Source organism: Drosophila ananassae, chromosome 3R (genome assembly GCF_017639315.1).
Source record: "Drosophila ananassae strain 14024-0371.13 chromosome 3R, ASM1763931v2, whole genome shotgun sequence".
NCBI lineage: Eukaryota > Metazoa > Arthropoda > Insecta > Diptera > Drosophilidae > Drosophila > Drosophila ananassae.
Genome location: NC_057930.1, coordinates 10,396,835 through 10,419,288, shown reverse-complemented (window position 1 = coordinate 10,419,288; position 22,454 = coordinate 10,396,835). Strand labels below are relative to the sequence as shown.

The window sequence follows — 22,454 nt, the reverse complement described above, 5'->3', positions numbered from 1 at the left end:
CACTCTTGACAAGTGTGACCAGTTCAGGGTTAGTGAAAAATGGCTGCATTCTAGAGAGTTGATTAGCGCCATAGTAAACGGGCACACTTATGAAATAAGTTGAATTTTTAAGAATTCTAGAAAATTCGACTCACAAACAAACTCCCACGATTCTGAATTAAACGAAAACTGCCACCGGAAGCACTGCCGGACCGGACCCGTAGCGAGCCGACATCAACTAGCATTTCACACAAGCCGGACACAAAAATCCCATCCAAAGAACTATGGCCAAGTGGGGTGAAGGAGATCCGCGCTGGATTGTCGAAGAGCGCCCCGATGCCACCAATGTGAACAACTGGCACTGGACGGAGAAGAACGCCACGCCATGGTCCAAGGAGCGCCTGCATCAGCTCTTCAAGGACTTCAAAATTGGCAAGTAATCGATGTTGCGATTCTAAGCACGGATTCTAACCTAAAATTTGCACCTTTTCATGCAGAAAAGAGCGACATCGAGTGCGTGGTGGACACCGTGGACAAATGTACTGGGGAGGCCACCGTTAACAATCGCAAGGGCAAGCTTATCTTCTTCTATGAGTGGGAGCTGGTCCTAAAGTGGTCCGGCCGCATGATCAAGAACAGCAATCTGAGCCACAAGGGAAAGCTCACCATTCCCAATCTTTCCGAGGAGAACGACCTTGAGGATGTGGAGATTACTGTGACCATCGATGAGTCCAACGACGAGTCGGAGACCCTTAAGCAGTTCATGTACAATGTTGGCCGGAATCACGTGCGCCATCAGCTGGGCGCCTACATCCGTGAGCTTAAGGAAGAGTACTCCAAGAACCTGATCCTACCAAAGAAGGGAGACGAGGCAGCCGCCGGCCATGCCGAGACGAACGCCAACCTCAAGGATGCTAACAACATCAAAAATGCCGCTCAGAAGGCTGCCTCCAATACGTCGGTGGTGTCGCCCAAGTCTAGTAACACCAGTGTGGGCTGCAAGCTAGACGTACGCACCCTGTCGATGACCGAAGAGTTCCACTGCAACGCTAATGATCTTTACAATGCCCTCACAAAAGCGGAGATGGTCACTGCCTTTACAAGGGCACCCGCGAAAGTAGACGCCGTGCGAGGTGGAGAGTAAGTTGTGTGTCATCTTCCTGAAGCTTATGCCGGACTGGAATATTTAATATTTCGTTCAACTGAGCCTTAAGGAAGACTAAGCTTTCTTATTAGGATATTCCTATTAAACATATTTCACATTGCAGGTTCGTTTTGTACGGAGGAAACGTAGTGGGCAAGTTTGAAGAGCTTGTTCCTGAAAAAAAGATTCAGCAGAGCTGGCGTCTGAAAAACTGGTCATCTGGTCACTACTCGAACGTCGTCATAGAGCTTGAGGAAACTGTAAGTTAAAAGGGACATTAAGCTTGTAGGGAATATAGAAATATAATATTTCATTAAGAAGCAAGCTATTTTAATCAGGATATTGTATCATTCTGTTACCAACCACCAATAAGAATTATTGCCATGGGAACCAAATACTTTGGTTTCTATATTTTAGATATTTTACTAATATATTTAATCCTTTGTACATTACAGTCTTCAAGCACAATGATGACGCTCAAGCAGACCGGCATTCCCGCCTCCGAATACGATGCGATGAAGATCAACTGGTATCGGTACTACTGGCATAGCATTAAGCAGACCTTTGGCTTCGGCACATCGATATCTGACGCCTTATAAGTTGACGTTCCTGGTGCGGAAGCTCGGGATTGGATAGGGGCTTTGGTTACCGGCGTATCATTAAACGAGTTCCATTTGTTTACAACTGAATGAGCTGCGAAAACTTCATTTCCACCCTTAGCTATAATTTCTGTTAATCCTTGAAGGCTCTAATAAGAACTCTTCTACATCGTTCGATAGCAATCGAACCAAACAATTACCGGCCTTTTACAACAGAAGTAGTAACATCGTGCTCCATTAAAGAAATTTATAAAAAACAAATCACGCTTCCGACATTATTTTCACACATTAAAATGCTGAGATAAATAAACGAAAAACCTGAACAAGTTTTTTAGTATTGGAATGTATATTTCGAATAAATATGTATGTTACTTTGTATTAATAGAAGTAAAAGTTGCAAATGCCTTTGAAGTGCCCTAAAACTGCATTGAGTTGGATTCGATTTAAATACTTCATTTGATTCATTGTAGTCACAATGCTTTCAAAAAGAAATCTTGAAGGATTTCCTAAAATATTCTGGGATTATAATAAACAGAGCTTAATGTTTACATATTTAGTCGCCTGAGTCATCGAAGCATCGGTGGTTCAGTGGTAGAATGCTCGCCTGCCACGCGGGCGGCCCGGGTTCGATTCCCGGCCGATGCAAATCCACTTTTTTCTTAGCAAACTGTTTAAAGTATTAATACTCCCTAGGGTTAATCAAAATTAAGTTTATTTAGTAAACTTATCAGAAATTTTTTTTTTAAATTTACCTTTAATAATTTTTTTATGCTATTTATTTAAATGAAACAGAGGAATTTAAAAAGGAAAAAACTGGACGACAATTATTAGTCGCATTTGTATGCAAAAAAAGAAATTGTTTAATTATATATAATTAATTATTATATAAACCTTAAACAAGTTTATTTTCAAGCATTTTTTAAATAAATTTTTAAGTTTTTTTTGTGATTTTTTTTCGCATATTCAAAGGATTGTTTATTAAAATATATTTATAACATTTGTAAAAACTTCTATATTCTATATTCATGATAAGATTTGAACCATACTATTTTCAATGCGATCTTTGGGGTAAACTAATACATTTTTAACATTATAGGTTTAAGATACCCTCTTAGGGGACCCCTCTTAGGTCCTGAGAAGGTTCCTTATAAGGATTATGATCATATGTGTTTTTCAAAAATTTACAAAACAAATAATTAGATCCCTAAAAGAAGAATTAACGAATGATCGCTGTCACGCCTGGATTTGACAAAAAACTTTAGAAAATTACTTCTATGTGAACTTAAAGAACGTTAATTTTGACGGATTAAAACAAGAAGCATCGGTGGTTCAGTGGTAGAATGCTCGCCTGCCACGCGGGCGGCCCGGGTTCGATTCCCGGCCGATGCAGGAAATTATTTTTTGATCATTGAAATATCAAACAAATTAATTAAAGCATTTGTGACAAATAGATAAGATTTATGTGAGTTTCCTACAAAGTTTACAGATAAATCTATGTTTGTAAATACATATTTGAGAAGGTTTTTATATTCGTGTTGATATGGAACCACGTTTTCTATCCGATCTGTGGGTATTCATGTTTTTGATCACTTAATATGCTAGGATCCTCTCATATATCCTCTCATATATAGGTGCTGGTATATTTCCTTGTTGAGATTATGATCTTTTAAAGGTATATAATACAAAATCTTAAAAAAAAAAAAACACTAGATCAGTTGTACGATGATCGCTGCCATGTCTGGGATTAACCAGAACTTTTTTGAATTAAATCCATGTGAGCTTAAAGTACGACAATTTCGACGGGGGAAATTACGAAGCATCGGTGGTTCAGTGGTAGAATGCTCGCCTGCCACGCGGGCGGCCCGGGTTCGATTCCCGGCCGATGCAAAACCAATTTTTTCTTCTTATTGAATCTCCCCATAGTAAATGAATAGAACTTTGTTATCTTATCAGATAATTTATTTTATAAACTTTTATAAATACAAATAATTTAATCTTTTTTTGCTATTTATTTTAATAAAAATGTAACGAAGTGGAGTTACAAAAATAAGAAGCATCGGTGGTTCAGTGGTAGAATGCTCGCCTGCCACGCGGGCGGCCCGGGTTCGATTCCCGGCCGATGCAAAATCAATTTTTTTCTTAAGATATAAAAATATATCATTCTATATTTGTTAAATTTATGATTTTTTTTAGTCTATTTTGTGTGTACTTAAATGTTTATGGTAGTCCTTGTAGCTGTTGCTCTTAAATATTTCACCGGATTCCAGGTCCGCACACTTTTTGCACTCGTAGATGAACTTGCCGGGATGCTTGCCGGTCTTAACGATGTGCTTGCGTAAGTTGTCGATGGTGCTGCACTGGAAGTCGCAGTGGGGGCACTGGTGGGGCTTCTGGCCCGAGTGGCGCAGCGAGTGCCGGCGGAGGTGGCCCTTGATGCGGGCCCTGAACTCGCACTGATCGCACGAGTACCACTCCTCGCCATCCTTCTCCGCGGCATGGGCCGACTTGAGGTGTCTGTGGAGCAGAAGAACGACAACGGAAGAGAAGAGAGGATGGTTGAGCGAAGCCATATTTAAAATCTCAAAGCTTGATTAGGCGGTAAATTCCAGTGGCGGCTTGTCCCGCCACCGCAGTCAGAACTAATTGCTAATTTCGAATTCGAATCGCACGCTCGAAATCAAAATACGAGTAAGTTGCCAATTGGCAATTGCCTTTTGGCCAGCGGGAGAAGCTCTTCGTTCCACCACAAAACGGCAGCCTCGGCCAATCCGGACTGGGCTTAGATGCTGATCAGTTTTTGGGTTAAGAGCGGGGAACAAATAATGGGTATTGCGATTACTGGTTTGTTCGACTTGGACATAAGGTTTTTTTTAGGATATTTAAAGATGAAAGTAAAGAATTATTTTTAATCAGATTATAAGTATGAGTTGTAGATCAAAATATTATTTCTATTCATAGAGAAAAATAGTACAAATAACAATGATTTAAGGACTAATATTTTCTGATATTTTATAGAAAATTATTTGAACTAATTTTAAGTATCTATATCTTTGAGAAAACCAACATGCCCCACCAGGAAGACAAAGTCTACCCCACTCACACGATTTCAGTTACGCGCCTTCAATTATGCCCACTGCTCCAGGAACTGCTCCTCCAAAGGCTCCTCCTCCTGTATGTTGTCCACTCCACTTATCAGCTACTGTCCAAACCGAAGACTCACAATTAATTGCCAATGTTTTTTTTCTTTTCTTTTTTTTGTAGTGGGCTCGGGCCGCCAGAATCGGAATCTGTGTGAAATCTCAAGCTTCGACTGAATAAACTGAAGTCTGAAGCCCGAGAGTTTGGCGAAACAGACGGACGCGACTCATGCGCGACTCGGTAGGCTTAATTAGCGGCGAGTAATGGAGCTTCAAGATCGTTCCAGCCAGCCAGCCAGCAAGCCAGTCGAGTTGTAGGAGGCATCCCCTGCCTCCCAATTGGTATCTCTGTGTGTCGAATGCCGACAAGTTCCCGATTCGCGAATCGAGGCCGAGAGTATCGAGGCAATGCGAAACGCCTTTTTGGCCAAAAGGCTGCGCTTTGAAATTCCTGGATCAGCAGCGCAACCTTTTGATAGCTAATTGAAGATCTCGGATGCGAGTTAAGCCCATCACAACAGTTCTCAGTCTCCTGGCTGGATTTCTGGGCAAGATTTACGCAAGACCTGATTTTTGGACTGGGGGTCAACATTTTGCATTTTTAATGAGGTGGAAAGTGTCCAGTATATTTATTTTTGATTTTCAGAGAGTTTATAGGAATATTTTAAATGTATTTTAGAACTAAATACTATTAAAGTTATATTATTAAATTATTATAATACATTTTAAATCCTGAATCTAGAATTCTTGCAGACTTCAAGTCTTACTTTTTTCTTTAAAAAATTTTAGTAAAAAATCCCAACCCAACTCCACCCAAAGAAGGCTTTAAGAAAAAACAGAGGCAAAGGTTAAGGTGATCTGGGGTATTAGCCATTATCAATCCAACTGCTTGAACATTCAAATCTGCATCGAGGCACCAACGGCGGAGTACAAAAGAAGCCAAATGTCGTCCCCATCAAAGCGATCGAAGAACCAACGACGCTCCTCCACATCCACATCCAAGTCCAAGTCCAAGTCCAAGTCCAAAGCCACTTATAACTGAGTCTGATTCTTTTTCCTTTTATTGGTAACTTTTTTGTTGCTGTGCTCTCCTTGCGGAGGAGATCTCTTGGGGCGGACAGCTGCACAGTGGCTGGCCAACAGTGGCACTACCATATTGCCGGCAATTTGGCCCTGAACTGATCGTCGGGATGGCCATGGTAGCGGGTTTTGGAGGAGCAGGAGGAGTTGCATTGGAAATATTACAAGAATTCAATGCGCATATCAAAGGCGATCGATAAGTCACGATTTCGTTGAGGGTATTGGGCGACGACTCTGGCGACTGTCCTCCTCCAACATCTCCCCATGCTCCCTGGGTTCTTGGCCTGGTCTACGGCTTCTTGTTGTTTTCATCAATTTATGCAATTGCCGTTCAAAGTCTGCAATTATGGATGACATTTTTGCTCTTGTTGCTCTTTTTTTATTCGCCATTTCTTTATTTTTCCTTGTTGGCTTTTTTTTCTTGAAACTTGCAAGAAATTCAAATTCGTGTAGAAAATGTCGCTCGTTTATTTTGTTACCTGCAATTGTCTTGGCCTCGTCTTCTTTGTAAGTCCTGATTAGCATTTTGTAGATTAGTAATAGCCAGGGACATGGGGCACCTTGCCCTGGCCAAATGCGTTCATGGGAAATGTGTGGGAGTGGAGTACATACCACGAGTGGGAATAATGAATTGTCAAGTAATTGTAGAAGTTTTGGGATAAAAAAAAGTAGCCGGAAGAACAGGCAACTTAATGAACTTAATGAAGAGGACTCCCCCTAAGATTTATTGTTAATAAAATATTGGCTTTACTGACCTCTTCAGATGTAGTTCACTTTTCCCCACATAGGTGCAGTTTTCCCGGTCACATTTGTGTGTGCCCTGGGAGTGGGAGACGAGGTGGGTCTTCAGACTCTCCTGGGTCAGACCCGCATAGGAACACTCCGGAAACTGGCATTTAAAATTCTTTTTCAATGTCTCCTTGTGGCTCAGTTCATGCAGTTTAAGACTGTACCTAAAAAAAAGAGAATAATCAAAATTAAAGTTTAGTTTGTCCCACAACACTGAGAGTCTGTCACATTTTAGCAGACTTGTCTCTGATTTTTTCGAAATTGGGAAATTTTTTAATTACATTAAATCAAGGCAAAAGTAATTCGCACCAAAGTCACGTTTCGGGGACGGAAAAGACACAAGGCACGTTCACATCCAAATCCGAGTCCGAGTCCCAAATCCGACCAGACCAGTTTTAGGCCATGTCCACGTTCGTCCAATAGCAACAGCAGCAGTTCAGTCAAAAGGACCCGCAACATGCAAATGCAAAACTCCAGCAGGCACAACTTTTCTGCACATCAATTACGGATGCTAATTAATCGAAACAGCTGAGCTGAGTTCTTCCCCCCTTTTTTAGTAGATTTCTCTGGGAAGGTGAAGTAGGTAGTTAGAATGGGGCTATGGCTTTAAGAGTGCTAGAAAGGTACTGGGACTGGTCAATTGAAGTGCTAGGATATTGAATTTGTTTAGTTTTATAAGCTCTTTAAGTATAAATTTTTTTAGTTTTTATTTACAAGTGAGACCTTAAAACCAACTTCTCTTCGCCCAATTAAGCCCGAAGTTACGATGGCTTTAAATGTGCCTGGACCGGAATGGTAATCATTTAAAGTGTTAAGATATTGAATTTGTATAGTTTTATTAGCTCTTTAGGTATAGATTTTTTTATGTTTGATTTAAAAGTTAATATTGAGACCTACTAGTTGCTTTTAAGCCCTTTAACCTGAATAATTTGGCTCTTAAAAATGAAATTTCAAACTAGCTGTCTATTAGCCATTAGTTTTATTAGCTTTTAGGTGTAGCTTTTTCATTTTGATTTTAAAGTTATTTGAGAAATCTATTATTTTGAAAACCCCCGTAACCTGAATTATTTCGCTCTTAAAAAATGGAATTCCAGTAGCTAGTCTATTAGCCCGTTTTAATTTAGCTGGCCCTCGATATCCTAACAACTCCTGATTTTCTCAGAGCTTTGGTAATTTGCCCAGCTCATTTGGCATTCAAGGAGGAAAAGATTCTTCTTAATAATGCGCGACATTAACAAAGTTTCAATCTTTAATCTAAATTCCTGTTACGAGACAAACGCCAAACAACAGCGATTGGTGGAGTGGGCGGCGGTGGCGGTGGCGGTGGCGGCGTTAAGGGCTATGGGGCGTGGCCAGTCCTGGCAAATGGGGCGGAGCGGGTAAGACGACATTGTCATGCATTTCTAATGATGCCATAGGAAGGACGATGGCGCTGGATGGTGGGGAAGTCGCGACGATGCCCGGGGTTTGGGGGCGAGAAAGTGGGCGTCGTTGATATGTGAAATGTCACTTTGTATGGAGTTTGAATAGCAACGACAATGACAATGACAGCGCCAAAACAGGATGACTTCCAGGACGAAACAGGGAAAACCTGAGACGGAAAACAGGAAGGCAGGGGGAGTGTGGAGTATGGAGGGTGGTGGCAAGTCCACCGACAACTTGAAGATATTGCAAGACTTGACAAAAGGATGCCATTTCACCTGCAGGAGCTTGCCGTAAATTGTTCTTGTTCTTTCTGCTCCTATTGGCCAGGATAATGGGGCCAACAAAACAGGAACATAGCAACATAATGCTGAAAGAAAGCAAAGCGAATTAGATGCAACAACAACAGTATTATCTTTCGCTCCAGCTCCCAGTTGTATTTTCACCTCCAACATTAACTTTTATTTGCTCGAATGCATTTTCCAGACTCCTTGGTCCTCCTTGGTCCTTGCTGCTGGGTTAGTTCTTCGGATTCCTCCAGCCATAACCGTCTGTCTCGCTAATACGTTTGTCTCTCGGCCCAGAGATACGAGTATGGGCTCCGACCAGGCCACATTATCCCTAAATTGAATTTAAGCTGTCTTGGGCTAATTTGAGGCAGGTGCTAGGATACTACAACTTCTAATTATAAATCATATTCATAGGTAGATGTTTTAAAAATTTTTTCCAGCATAATAGTAGTTGATGGGACTGCTCTTTCTAGTACAAATATTAACCATTCTAAACTCCAACAGTCACATAGCTTGGTTTAATTTCCAGAAATTGTGAAACGCGATGAGAATTTCCCCGGTATCCTTTCATTGACGGGCAACAAAGGAAGTGGAATGGGTTGGCATATCCTGGCATCGCTGGGAGCCATCTTCTTTGCCGATTAGTTGACGAAAACGAAACGCCTTGCGATGAAAACTTTGCCCTTTTCAGTGGCGCGTTTGGAGCTTCCAGAGAATGGGCTAAGGTTTAGCTGTCATCAACACCACCACCTCCAAAGGGATGAAGGGATGCAGGAGGAGGAGTATGAACAGCAGCTGCTGGCCCCGGACGAAGATGTTGGCGCTGTCCGGGTGTTGTGTCAACTTTTGCACGCCATCCATTAGAGGGATGCTGGGGCCCCCAACGGATGCTCCTCCCATCCATAACAGCTCCACCCCCAACATCCAGTTAGAAAATGCTGAGCAAACATGTCGCGGGTGCGGCAGGTGCAAAATGTATCCTGCTGCTCATTGTCAGCTGCACAAGGATGTGCAGGATGCAGGCGGGTGTGTATACTCCTTGGAATGGTTTAGTCGCTCTCCAATCCCCAACCACCTTGCCTCTAAGAAGGACTCCTGTCTGTGGCTGTCTTAGACAATCGCATGTGTAGTTTCGAGGAGCTGAATGTTTGCCCCGGTGCGCTGGCATTGTTGTTCCCCAAACTCGCATAAATATTTATGACAGCGTCTTTCTTGTCCTGCCTTGTCTTGTCTTTTGGGCGCAAACTTTTGTGCCGCGGGGCGTTAGTCAAGGCAGCTCCTTTGCAGGCGGCTTCCGGTGTCAGTCACCAGGATATGTGAGAAGTACAAGGCAGTGATGACAACAGCTACTGGGATTCTTAACCAATAATACTATTTAAAATTAAAGATTTCAAAGTCTAAACCTAGTTATACATCCTATTTTGTCCTTTTTTCTATATTTGAGAATAATGTATACTTGATATCCTTGATATCCTTGGCATCTCTGGTTACCCATCCCACCCACTAAACAACTGCAATATCACCCAGAGCCTGGGCTCATGTAATTGGTACGTAAGTCTTGTCGTGTCCCGTGTCCTGCGTCTCCTTGGAGTTGAGAGTTGTTCTTCGTTGGCGCGACATTAGCAGGATTTTGATGCCTTGGCCCGTGCTGCATGTGAAATTAGTTGTTGCACTACCACTCTTCCACCCTCCCTACTATCCATCGGGGGGCGTGGCAACATTTATATACCATGTGTAATTAGGGAAGTGCCTGCTATACCTTCCTTTCTATTCCCTCATTTGGATGAGAGAGACTCCATGGCGCTTATCTGGGAAACTTGAGCGAAACAAAAATCGTTGCAGGAAATTACCGTTAAATGTCACCCTTGCACTTGTCTAAGCCAACACTTTCCACCCCCCACCAGCCACAGTACCTCTTTTTCACCCCTTTCGACGATACGTGTGTGTACTTTCTTGACTTTGTTTGGCTTGGCATTGTTATTAATGCCTGGCCGGGTCTTAACTCCAAGTTTTTAATGTGCAACCCAGCCCGTCTATTTGGATTAGCTTTATGGCATGGGCAATGGGATTTGAATGCGACACTCACTCGCCCACACCAGCACCAGCACCCACACCCTCACCCACACCCACTTCCATTCTGGGATATGGGAGCGGGATTGTTCGGTAATGAAGACGATAATTACGAGGCATGCGAAATGGTATTTGGCTTTGCTTTGGTTCGGTTTGCACAGCGAAATTAAATTTCCGAATTCTTCAGCTTATCTGGCACTTGTTGGGGCGAAAAAAGTTAATTATTAATAAATAATACCCCGGGAGATAATCATATTTTCAAACTCATTTGAAAGTCTGATGCTCTGATGGCCTGATAGCCTGATATGAAGCTCGTGAGTTGACGACAGGCGACCGAATGGAAAAGGCAGCCGGGCAATTGGAAATGCAAGCACAAAACACTTGCCAATGGCCATCAACAACAAGCCAGGAGTCAGGGAGTATCAAGATCCCCGGGTTGGCGATGGGGACGACTGAGACATAAGACGGAGGATTCGAACAACACGTTCCATTGCCAGCCGACCGCAAAACCGAACAATGTCCGACTCAATTTCGCAGATTCATAAAAATGAATGAATGCAATGTGGCAGCAGCAGAAGAATCCCTAAATCGTCCGATAGAGCGGACCGGCGTCATTGGAAATGGAAAATCAAGTTTTCTGAAATTGACTCTCAAGTTCTGTGGAGGGGTCTGGGGCGGAGTCAGTCTCCAGTCTCCAGTATCCAGTCTACGACGAGGACGAGGACGACCATTAAAATGAATTGCTCTGCACTTTGTGCCATCAACAGAATCAACTGCCGGCGAACGAATGATGCACCATAGGAATGACTTAAAATACAAAATAAAATAAGGCGAAAGAAAATGGGGGAAAAAAAATAGAGGAAAACTGGGCAGCAGGAAAATGTAGAGACGGATTGGAAAAGCCACTTGCCAGAGCAAGATGGCGCGAGACAGGAGATGAAACCGAATCCAAATCCGAATACGACTCCAGCTCGGAAAAGCAAAGGCAGCCAACAGAACATTGCACGCCATTTCAATAAAAGTGAATTGCCCGACGCTGCGATGGCGATGGCGACGTCAGCGGATGCCTCAAACTTCAGCCTTGCTGGGTCCTGGTGGACCAGGAGGTGGAGGACGGTAGTAGTGGCTCCTCTCAGCGCTGGCTAAAGTATTCGCAAAGGACATCACCCGGCGATGTGAACGTGACTAACGTGACACGTTGACTTTTCTATCTATTTGGTTTCTTTTTTAAGGCCTTCAAGCTTGGTTTTAAAATAAAGAATTTAATATTTTGAGTTTTAAAATATAGTTTTTTAATCTAAAATCTAGTTAGCTCTTATAAGTTCCCATCTCCTCGAGTAAAACCGGCTGAAAGAAGCGACCGTAAAAGTTGAGTTAGCTTGAGTCTGGAATTCCGGAAGCGTGTGTAGAGCTCCACTGTTGACATGACTGACGACGATGTCGTCGTCCTTCCTTAGCGTCCTGGGACTGAAGACCGAGGCGGAGGAGCCGCTCTGAAAGTTTGTCTGAGCTCCACTTCACTTTACTCCACCCAAGCCGGCTGGCAGGCGGGCGGGTTGGGTAGCTGGCCACTTGGTCTCGTTAGTCGTAAAAGCAAAGTATCTACATCAAGCGAGCACAACAATAACTTCAAATGAGCATTTTAATAAATTTTTCAAATAATCACTTGAAAAGTGGAAAATTCTCAACCCCCAGCGACGAAGTCTCTCAGTCTCAGTCTCAGTTTCAGTTTTGAGTCTCTGTTTCCATCTCAGTCCCGATTGCAATTCAACTTAATGTTTGCTTAAGGAATTAGTTGGCAGCAGCGAACGTGAAGTGGAAAAAAGTTTGCAAGTTATGAGTAGTTATGAGGAGCAACGGAATTGGACGATGCGATTTAGATCTGGCAGTGCTAATGGCTTTTCTCGGGCGGGGACTGGCAATATTCGAACCAAAGGACTTGAGAATAAGCTTGAGGGATAGTAATGATCATTATTTGTGTGGTAGTGCTCTGAGTATTTCGAAATAGATTACTCAATTATAGCTGGGAGGATATATATTTAACGGAATATGTAATAACATGAGAATAAAGCTCTTTTGTGGAACCAACAAATGCGAGCAAAAAACCGAAAAACAATTATGAACATGCCTTGGCCAAATAGCCATTCTAATAATGTTTTTCGGAGGACCCTAAAGGGACCAGGATAGAATTGGGACCGACCACAGGACCCTGGCTTGTTGTCCTTTTCGCTTGCATCTTTGTTTATACGAAATAATGTTTATTTTTGGGTTCGGGTTCGGGGAGATTGCAGTTTTTGGTGGAATAGCCGCAGGCTTGATTTGCGAGTGCATTGCATACTTTGTGGCTGCAGTCCGCACGGAGTCCTAGTCAGAGACCACCACATGTGAGGGTGTCCTCGCGGAATGTCCCGCACTTAATGAGTTATATTTTGTTTTATTCTTTCGGATACTTGTGCTGCAGCTTGGAATTTTTAATTAATGCAACACACACACATGGCTAGTATGCATTTCATTTGCAGGAATTCTCCTCCAAGCCTCTGGATGGCGACTTCCTTGTTGTTTATTTGAGACAAACTATTTGGGCGATTTTCGGGTATTATGAGTGGGGAAAAGCAACAATAAGTTGCATGACATTTTCATAAGGAAAAGTCAGTCGGTAGCTTGCGGCGATTGCAGCATTTTAATTAGCGGACGTGGTGTTTCGTGGGAGGAGTACCCTCAAATGTAATACTTACTTTTTAGCTAGAATTTTTCCACAGGTTCCACACTGATATGTGGCTTTGTTTTGTTCGCTTGCCTTCTTCTTGGCCAGCTTAGTCGCCTCCAGATCCTCCTTCTTCCCGTGAACGGTGGCCACATGGTTCTTCAAGTTGTGTCTTCTGGCAAATTTTAGCTTGCACTCTGGACACTCGAAGATCCTCTCATCGGTGTGGTTTCTGAGATGAGCTCTGAGGGAGTGCTTTTTGAAGTGCTTGGGGCACAGCGGACACTGAAGGAGCTCGTTTTTGGCAATACTCCCAGTACGGGTGTGGAAGAAGCGATGGTATATAAGATCAGACTCGAATTGAGAGCAAAACTGGCATTGATCGCAGGAGTAGCTGGTGTTCTTGGGATTTTCGGGTGTTGCGGATGCTGAGGAGGATGTGCTGGCCTTGGGCTGACAGCTCCGGGTATGCCTCCCCAAAGCTTGAGCCGATTGGAAGCTTAGGCCACAGCTCAGACAGACGTGGTTGTCGGCAGGATGCTTCTCAGCTCGATGTTGGGCTAGATTTTGAGGAGAATCAAAGACCTCCTCGCAGTTTGCGCATTTTTTGGGAATAATTTTGGTTTTCTTTGAGGGATTGGCTTTGGAGTCTGCGGTGTCATCCAGCACTTCCCGAAGCATACTTTCAATTTCTTTGTCCGAGTGGACTGTGGACACTTTCGGTCTAGCCTTCAGCTTGTGTTGCAACATGCTTCGATGGCGTCGTGCGTCAAGAGGCGTTTCAAAGTCCAGCCGACAAATGGCACAGTAATACCTGGCCACATGATGCTTGTGCTTTTCGTGGCGCTGCAGGGCCAGGCGGGATTTTTGCGGCATGCCGCACAGGCCACACCGAAAGCGACACTGATAGTCATCCGCAGCACTGCCAGTGGCAGCCTGGCCAGGATGTTCGGTTGCAAAGTGCTGGCGCAGTTGGATGTTGTAGAGGAATCGCTGCCCACAACTAGAGCACTGGAGATGCCGTCTCTGGGCTATGTAGATGGGAACAGACCGATTCAGAGCCATGACCACTTCCTTGTGGGAGGCATGGAGCAGGTGCATCCACATCTCGTCGTTGGTGCGGCACTCGAACTGACAGTAGCCACACCAAAAGGAGCCACCCAGCTTCTGGGTGAGGACCGAGTGTGTCTGGGACTGCCAATGGTCAAGGAAAGACTCCTCCGAGTTGGCATAAAATTTGCAAGGCAGACACTGAAACGGAGACTGCCTCACTATGCTGCCCATGTGGTTAAGTATGTCCTGCAGGGACGCCTGTCTCCTTATTTGGTTTTGTTGCTGCTGCAGGCGTCGGTAATGGTAGTGGGAGATCAGGTGTTTTCCCATCAAGTGGCGGGCCATTGTGTGCCGGCAAAGATCGCAGCGCAGGAGGTTGGCTCGCCTCTGCCTCTTTTTCGGTTCTGGTGGATCCTTCTCCTTGCCCTTGACCTCCACGGCAAACTCTTTACTCAGGCTGAGCTCTCTGCCCAGGGTGGCCTGCTCCAACTGGCATTCGGCCTCAGCCCTCTTCAAGTGGTAGCCACTTTTTAAATGTTGCTCGTAGTTCAGGCGACTCTTCAAGCGCCTGCAGCAAATGTTGCACCAATAACTGGCCCCTGGCTGCTCCAGCTTGGTGAGGTCTATGTTTTCACGGTACTCCAACTGCTTGCTGCCGGGCACCCACTTGCCCTTGGTGTGATCCTCTGGAGGGTGGGGGAACGCCTCCTCGGCTGGCTCATCCCAGCTGGGCGAGAGGCGTTCGATGTGCGGATGCCGGAGTTGCGGGCGGTGCTCGGGCTTCCACTTGCCACCAGTATGAGTGACGGGCACGGCCGGTGGCGAGTGACGCCTCACCTCGTACTCCTCGTCGTCTTCCTCCGGTTCCGGGTCAAAATCATCGGGCTCTTCCTCCTCATCTTCATCCTCGCTGGCTTCCGGGGAGTCGTGGTCGAAATTGAGGGGCTTGAAGACAGTATCTTCGTGCTCCCGCACAGCTTTCAGCAAAGGATCTCTTCCGGGTGCTGGCCATGGCTCCTCCTTGGGCCTCTCCTGTCGGGCCACTGACCCTGTCTTTCCTCCAGTGGAAACACTCTGCAGCTGCAGCGAAGAAAAGAACAGATCAGCTCCCAGCTCATAGGTCAGATCATAGGCTTCAGTGAGGGACTTTGAGGTCTTTCCGCCGTGACTGGCTGCTGTTTTCCGCAAATAACTGCTGGGGGCTTCCGGTTCCGTGAAATGGAAGCCATCGTAGCTGTGGTCCAAGTTGCTGCGACTGATAATTGATGTCGAGACTTGGGTGGGAGTTGATGTGGTGACGGGGCCTTCCGCCGTGGTAGTCACTGTCTGCTTTTCGGCAGTCCGACAGTTTTGTTTCCGATGTTCAATATATTTTTCCAATCCCAGAATCGTGGCATTGCATTTTATACACAAATGGGTGTCCTCCAAGTCGTCTGGATTCATGGTGATCTGCAAAATAATTAAATGTATCAATTTTTTAAGAAAGATTCGTTGAGAAACGAAGAGTCCTCTCATATGTTAAATTATTCTTAATTTTAAATCGTAAAGTTTACTTCAACTAACAAAGAAATCTAACATAAGGGTTATTTTTCTAAAGGAATCCCGCTGTACATGATTTATGGCGATCCAGTCTGGCGACTAATCTCTCCCCTAAGTCGTCACGAGAAGCTGCACAAAATGAACTGGCCCTCGACTCCAACTGGGAGTCGTCGTATTTCAAGTCCGGTTTATTCATTAGCAGGAGATCCACCCGCTCCGGTTGGCGGCTCAACCCTTGCCCTTTCAGTGCCACCGTGCCACCGCAGTGTTGACATGGCCGTGTCCGTATTCGCGTTACGTATCCGCCCTGCTGTTACGCCCCGTTACGTATCCGCCGTGTGTGTTGCGGCCTGTCAGAAATGAAGTTTATTGCGTCTGTGTTGTGTCCGTGTTTCGCGCTAGCATTCTGTCTCTGTCCGCATCCCTGTCCCTTTCCGTTACATTCGCGGGATGCTAAATGTAAAAGTGTCATTTCCGCCATATGTGAGCGCGATGAACGATGCGTCGAAGTCAACGTTGACGCCGGCATCTCTGATGTTCCTGCTGGCTGCCGCTACAGCTCCTGCCACTACTACTACCACTGTGTTGTCGTCTCGGTTGTTAATAATTTCAGCGCACAATTCCAACAACAACAACAACAACAACAACAAGAACAACAACGAGAACAAGGGCAACAAACGCCGGCAGCAGTTGGCTGGAATTTATACAAACGAGGCCCATGTCTGAGGTTAAATACGAAAAACATAACAATTCCAATGCAGAGCCTCATTCCCATATCCGCTGTTATGGATAAAATGGATCCATGTGGAGGCATGTGGGAATGCGGGATATGCGATACGGCTTATATGTACCAATGGGTGTTGGGGTTATGGCGAAACATCAGCGATTGCCGGCTTCATCCGTCTAACAAGGACAATATTGGCCCACTCCCACCACCCCTGTTCTGTTGTTGCTTCTGTGAGTGATAAACGAACATTTGTTTAACAATTAACGTGCTGGGAACAGCACATGCAGCATCTTATTTATAACCATTACGCTCCTAAAAATGTAAAGTCATCTGGAGTTGTTATTTTAATGGCGTTAATTAGTTTTCTAAGGTTACAATGGATTGATGTTGAAAGAAATCATAAATTTAATAATTATTTTCAAGAGTTTTGTATTCTTGGCTTTTCTAAAAATATATATTTATTTTATATTCAAAGCGACTTAAAAATTATCGTATGAATGTTAATTTTTGGCATTTCTCTACTAGTACTCTGGAATTAAATAATAAAAGCAGCTAAAAAGCTGCAGAGTACAATTGTCCCATTATTTGCATTTGTGACAACATGCTCCAATCCAAAACCGATTGGAACCGGGGAACCAGGGAATCCAGAGCCCGTAGTCCGGACCAGAGTCATTGTCAGCCTTTTGCGTCATCAACAACAATAAAAGCAATGGGGCAATAGCAGAACAACAAATAACATGCCAATGTTGCTGCTGTTGCTCATGTTGTTGTTATTTGAGGGCATCATCGGCAAACCCGCACAACAGAATCAGAACCGCGAATGGTATGGAAGGTGCGGGATATGGAGGTCTGCGAGGAGACTACAATGGAGGCTACAACGAGAAATCCTCGTGGTTGTTTGATTCGAAAATTGAGTTTTAGCGAGACAAATAAAAATAAAACTTAGAACACCAGCAACAACCAAAGCAACAGCAACAACAGAGTGCCTGGGCAAAAGCGCAGCCATTAAAAAGGAGTTATCACCCAATTTAGTACCACAAGCGCGAAATAACGCACACAAGGGGCGGGGATCTTCCTCCTGAATATATATATATATGTCTGTGTGTGGAGTATCTGTGAATGTATTTGGATACAGCTCTTCGACGTCAGTTGGAACAACAAATAGACATACTGTACAACATGGCGTTTAACGTCAAATCCAAACAGCCGCCATATAAATGGTGGACCGGGCAGGAAGGCTTTGAAATTGGTATAAAAAATCAAAGAAATAAGCCTAATCCTCCAATTGAATATTATTTGTGGCTAAATATTTTATAGAAATATTAAACTATATAAGCAGTCCTTACGACTTCCAGTTAAACTGGGATTGTAGACTTGAAACTGTCCTATCCTTTGAAATTTCGAATTAAAAAACCTTAAAAACCCTTCCAATTTGTTATATTTTTTTATGAACTTTAACATTTATATAATTTTCAAAAACCAATTTAAGTTTAAGTTTCTTGATTCCCCTAAATTCTAAAAATAAACTATCAAAACAGGTCAAATCGCCTTAAAATGCTTAATTTGATGAAGCTTAAGTGGAGTGTCATAAATATATCGAATTAATGGTTGAGGCTGCAAAAATTTCATTGCCATTCGGGGCCAACCAGGCAGCTTGACAAACGTCATCAAAAAATTTTACGACTTCTCTTTTATGAACGAACCAAATAAAAAAATTATATGCCACATAAACCTGATGACCGGCCTGGGGCATCTTCCAGCACTCAACAGGTAGACCTCGACCATCTCCATATCCCCGATTCCCGATCCCGAACCGAGCTCCATGATTCAGCTCATCCTGAGTGGCATCTGCCGCTTTTTTTCAAAACAGTGAGGGGCACAATTTGAAATTAAACAACTAAAGATCTTTGGACAAAGCCAAAGTATTTATACTCTTGCAGACTCTTGAATTAAAAGCTTTCTATTTTTTTAATTTTTTGTACATTTTTCGATGAGCCTCGAAATTGGGGAAAGCATGGGAGGGACATATGTACATGGCCCACAGCGATAAGTATCTTGACAAATTTCTATCAGATTCTTGAGCGGAATACCTTAAACGATTTGTAGATCGATTACCCACCAATCTGCATCAAAATCTAGTAACAAAATATTTTAGAGATTTTCGTGCCATTTTCTGTGGGATCCTCTTCTAAAATCTGAAAACAGCATGGAGGGTCAATATGGCCCCCAGCGATGGCTATAACTTAGCCAATTTCCACCCGATTATTGAGCGGAATACATTAAACGATTTGTAGATCGATTCTCCATGAATCTATATCAAAATCTACGAAGAAAATATTTTTGAATTTTTTATCATTTTTTGCCATGATTCGATTAGTTTCCCCTGAAACACCTTGTGAAAATTGGGGACATAAATGGCCCACAGCGTTGGCCATCTTACACGATTGAATTTCGCAAAGTTTATAGTACCCCCTTGTAGAGTATAAAAATGCCTGGCAGCTGACGAGGAGAAATCAAGAAATGCCAATAATAATAAATTCGATGTTGTAAATTATTGGGCATCGTAAATGAGAATATGCTAATCGGCTTCATTAATCCGATAATGAAGGTAATTAGTTCTTTGTTTCGGAAGGAGTTCCAAAAACTTATTTAAAGACTGTCCCTAAATAAAGGCTCTAAATTTAAGAAAATGTCAAATTCCGGATAACCGGACTAAGCTCTCTCCTTGTAAATATATAAAAATATAAACGCCTCAATTAAGCAAAAGAAAGCCTTTAAATTCATATTGGTAATTAAATGTTAGTTCAATCATATTCCATAACCAGAAATGTAAAAAAAGATCAAATTTTTCACTTAAGAAACCACTTTAGGCGCAGCCTTGATCGACGGATCAAGCCATTAGCATTCAAAATAAAGTCAATACCGGAGAGACCGTGAAATCGAACCGAAAACGTATGACTGGGAATTAACTGCAAATCGTTAACAATAATTCAGTAAGCAGCTCAACAACAGTGCCAGGGATATTTCGGACGAGGGGGAAAAAACAGGCTAGTTTGCATTTAAGGCGAGGATGATCGTACATTTTAATGGGCATATTTCACGCCAGTCGCATCTTTCGTTCCCGCTCTTTTCTCCAATCGCATCCACTGGATCCATACCGATCTCAACCAGCCGGCCCACGACGAATTCATAAAGTATCTGGCACTTTTTTTTAATGATTTCTGAGTTACAAGCTAGCCGAGTGGGATCTTTAACTCTGATTTTCCAGCATCTCCCAGCAGGTACAATGCAACAATTTGGCGGCAACTTATGACAGCGCAACCATCGCAAATAAACTCAAATGGCACCACACTATAGTACAAAAAAAAAAAAAAAAAAACAGACAAAAATCAAGTGATCTGGGGAGCGAGCGAGAATTTATGCAGCTTTTTGCGGGCCCAACAACCGTGGCGATTGGATGTGGACGAGGCGGCTTTCGTGCGCACTTAAATTATGAATATTACCAAATGGGTCAATTCGAAATAAATAAGCAACGGTCTCCTCGGCAATACCTCGGCCAGCTCTTGCAATTCTCAGTTTCTCAGCTCAGCGCGGCGGAACTCTGTCGTTTGGCCAAATAGAGTTGTCTCTGTCGCAATTTCTCATTGAGCTGTCGCCTGTTAGCAACGACGAGGACTCGTTTCCTGGCCCAGGCCACTAGGCAACCAGGCAACCAGGCGACTGGGCGACCAGGCGGAGGCACACGCATCCACTCACCATCCACTGTTCGGGATTGGCATTGGGCGGCATCTCTCTTGTAATATCGCTCATGCATCTGGTAATCTATGCGCAATTAGCGGCGTACATCAGATTTAGTATTCTGATTGCTTTTGCATCTCCTCTCTATCTCTCTACCGATTATTGGTCGTAAATAGGTTATGGAATTTGTTGTTATTCTTTTCCTTAATCGCTGGAGTGGCTCATCCGCTGGATATTTAGGAGACAGCCAGGAAATGCATTTTATTTTGGTGGCACTGATTTAGGCTTATTTAATAAAGTATTTTTTGATCAATAGATACAAATGACTGCAACCCGCAAGTGAGAACACAATCCCCCCTATCATAAAACCTCCTCGAGTCAGCATCCAATTTCCAAGCCAATAAATGGACCCCAAGAACCCATCAATGTATCCATCAATTAGAATTTGTGCAGCCCAGCCCATCTTAAGAATTTAAATCCCACTCTGCAGCCTTGGGGTTTGGCGATCTTTATGACACCATAACCACTTCGTGGGCGGAGGTGATAAATCCCTGTTAAGTGGCATCCCATTAGTGCATCGGTTCTCGTGACTTTGGTCTGGACTTTGGGTGGAGGCGCTTCCGTTTCGCGTGGGATCGCTTCCACCCTGACTCTTCCTTCCGATCGTAAATTCAACAATTTGTTGGAATCGCTCAAAGTTCACCTTTCGAGTGGACTAAAGTGTCCAATGCCATAAATTTTGATTAGTACTGTGCATCATTTGCATCATCAAGTGGGCGTTGTCCGTGTGGGCTTCAATCTAATTGTCAGGAGAAGTGCCTTAAAGACAACGAACTTTTCACACCCCAGAGGTCGAGAATCGTTTCATGGTTTGGCGGCAAAACAAAAAAAAATGTCTAATTAAATAAACAGACACCCGGGCGACCGTTGAGGTCCTCTGGCCTGTCTTAGATTTTACGATCGGATTTTAAGACGCTCGTAAAATTCCGGATTTTACGATTCTGCTATTATTTGACAGTAAACAAGGGTAAACAATAGGGACCTGAAACGGACCGAGTCCAGGTGCCATGCGACCCACAGAATGGGCGTGACAGATTTGTCGTTTTTGATGCTGTTGACCCGCTCTTGTCAGATGTCAGTTGTGTCAAAAAATTGTCGAAGATGATGGCCATTAAACGTGGCCACTGGGGGAGGAGTGGGCATGGGCCCGGGCCAAAGTCATCGCCAAAGCCACAAAGAGGCGAACACAGAACATCATCAAAGTGACTTTTATTGTTCTTTAATTGTTGAACTGTGTTCCGCCGGCTTCGTACGCGTTATATGTACATAAAATTAAATTTTATGTTCCAACTGCCGGGCGAGAAAGCCATTTGAAATAGTCAAGTCAAGTTGAGGCAAAGTGACCCGCTGGTTTTTAGTGTGAAAATCACTTAAGCGCGTTTACCGAATTTACGACTCTAACGACTCCCGGAGTACCGAGAGATGGGAAGCATTTCCGTTTTTACGATCTGCCATCTCTGCCCAAGCTTATTAAAATGATTTAGCGGCATTCAAATGGATATTTAATGCAAAAAGGTAATGAATTTATTTAAACTTAATTTAGTTACTTGAAAAAAAAGAATTAATTTTCTAAAAATTACTTGGTTCCCACCCAGGTGTCTCTCAACCACAATGACCCATAAACTCTGGCCAAGAAGCACACCTTTATATGGTTTTAATATTCGTTTCCTGCATTTGTCAATCAGGCATAAATCAAATGTCAAATGCCAGGCCAGATGGCAAGGATTCTAAGGGCACATGGTCCATAAATCAGTCAGAGAAACGCATTATAAAGAAACTATAAATATTTGCTTGATTGACGCCGGCTGAACATAAAAATGGAATTAAAACGACGTAAAATTTTTACACATTTATGGAGAGTCAGCACCACGCGTCCTCGTCGGCCGATAAGGTCCTGCTTTAAATGTCACACACTCACACACACACTGGCATATATTATCAAAGGAGCGGGGTGTGACTGCCATCATAAAAAGCATAATTACGGGCATTTGTGCTAATGTGATTCTCTGGCCTCAGGCGTTGGCGTTGGCAAAACATTTCTTATCATGGCGGCAGGATGTGAAGTAAACGGGGGTGAAGGGATGTGGAAAATCAGGGGCAAGGGACAAGGGCAAGGGACGAGC

At 43.5% G+C, this 22,454-nt stretch overlaps 2 protein-coding genes and 4 non-coding genes across 6 annotated transcripts in view; 5 read left to right on the top strand and 1 right to left on the bottom strand.

The window, feature by feature from the left end:
• Positions 1-34: 34 nt before the first annotated feature.
• Positions 35-2,045, top strand: LOC6504125 (activator of 90 kDa heat shock protein ATPase homolog 1). The gene is made up of 4 exons (XM_001965154.4): positions 35-411; positions 477-1,119; positions 1,248-1,383; positions 1,579-2,045. Exons 1-4 carry the CDS (start codon positions 264-266, stop codon positions 1,720-1,722), a joined length of 1,071 nt encoding a protein of 356 aa, XP_001965190.1. The 5' UTR covers positions 35-263; the 3' UTR covers positions 1,723-2,045.
• A 251-nt stretch (positions 2,046-2,296) lies between these two features.
• Positions 2,297-2,367, top strand: Trnag-gcc. The gene has a single exon. It is a non-coding gene; the product is annotated as a tRNA-Gly (tRNA).
• Positions 2,368-3,040: 673 nt separating this feature from the next.
• On the top strand, positions 3,041-3,111 carry Trnag-gcc. The gene has a single exon. It is a non-coding gene; the product is annotated as a tRNA-Gly (tRNA).
• Positions 3,112-3,538: 427 nt separating this feature from the next.
• Positions 3,539-3,609, top strand: Trnag-gcc. The gene has a single exon. It is a non-coding gene; the product is annotated as a tRNA-Gly (tRNA).
• A 166-nt stretch (positions 3,610-3,775) lies between these two features.
• Trnag-gcc lies at positions 3,776-3,846 on the top strand. Its single transcript has one exon. It is a non-coding gene; the product is annotated as a tRNA-Gly (tRNA).
• Positions 3,847-3,898: 52 nt separating this feature from the next.
• Positions 3,899-22,454, bottom strand: part of LOC6506510 (zinc finger protein 160) — a 28,984-nt gene continuing 10,428 nt past the window's right edge. The window contains exons 2-4 of the mRNA XM_001965153.4: positions 13,246-15,716; positions 6,695-6,892; positions 3,899-4,236 (exon numbers count right to left, since the gene is read on the bottom strand). Coding sequence (XP_001965189.1) covers positions 3,912-4,236; positions 6,695-6,892; positions 13,246-15,710 — 2,988 coding nt within the window. The 5' untranslated portion in view covers positions 15,711-15,716 and the 3' untranslated portion in view covers positions 3,899-3,911. The remainder of the gene's footprint in view (positions 4,237-6,694; positions 6,893-13,245; positions 15,717-22,454) is intronic.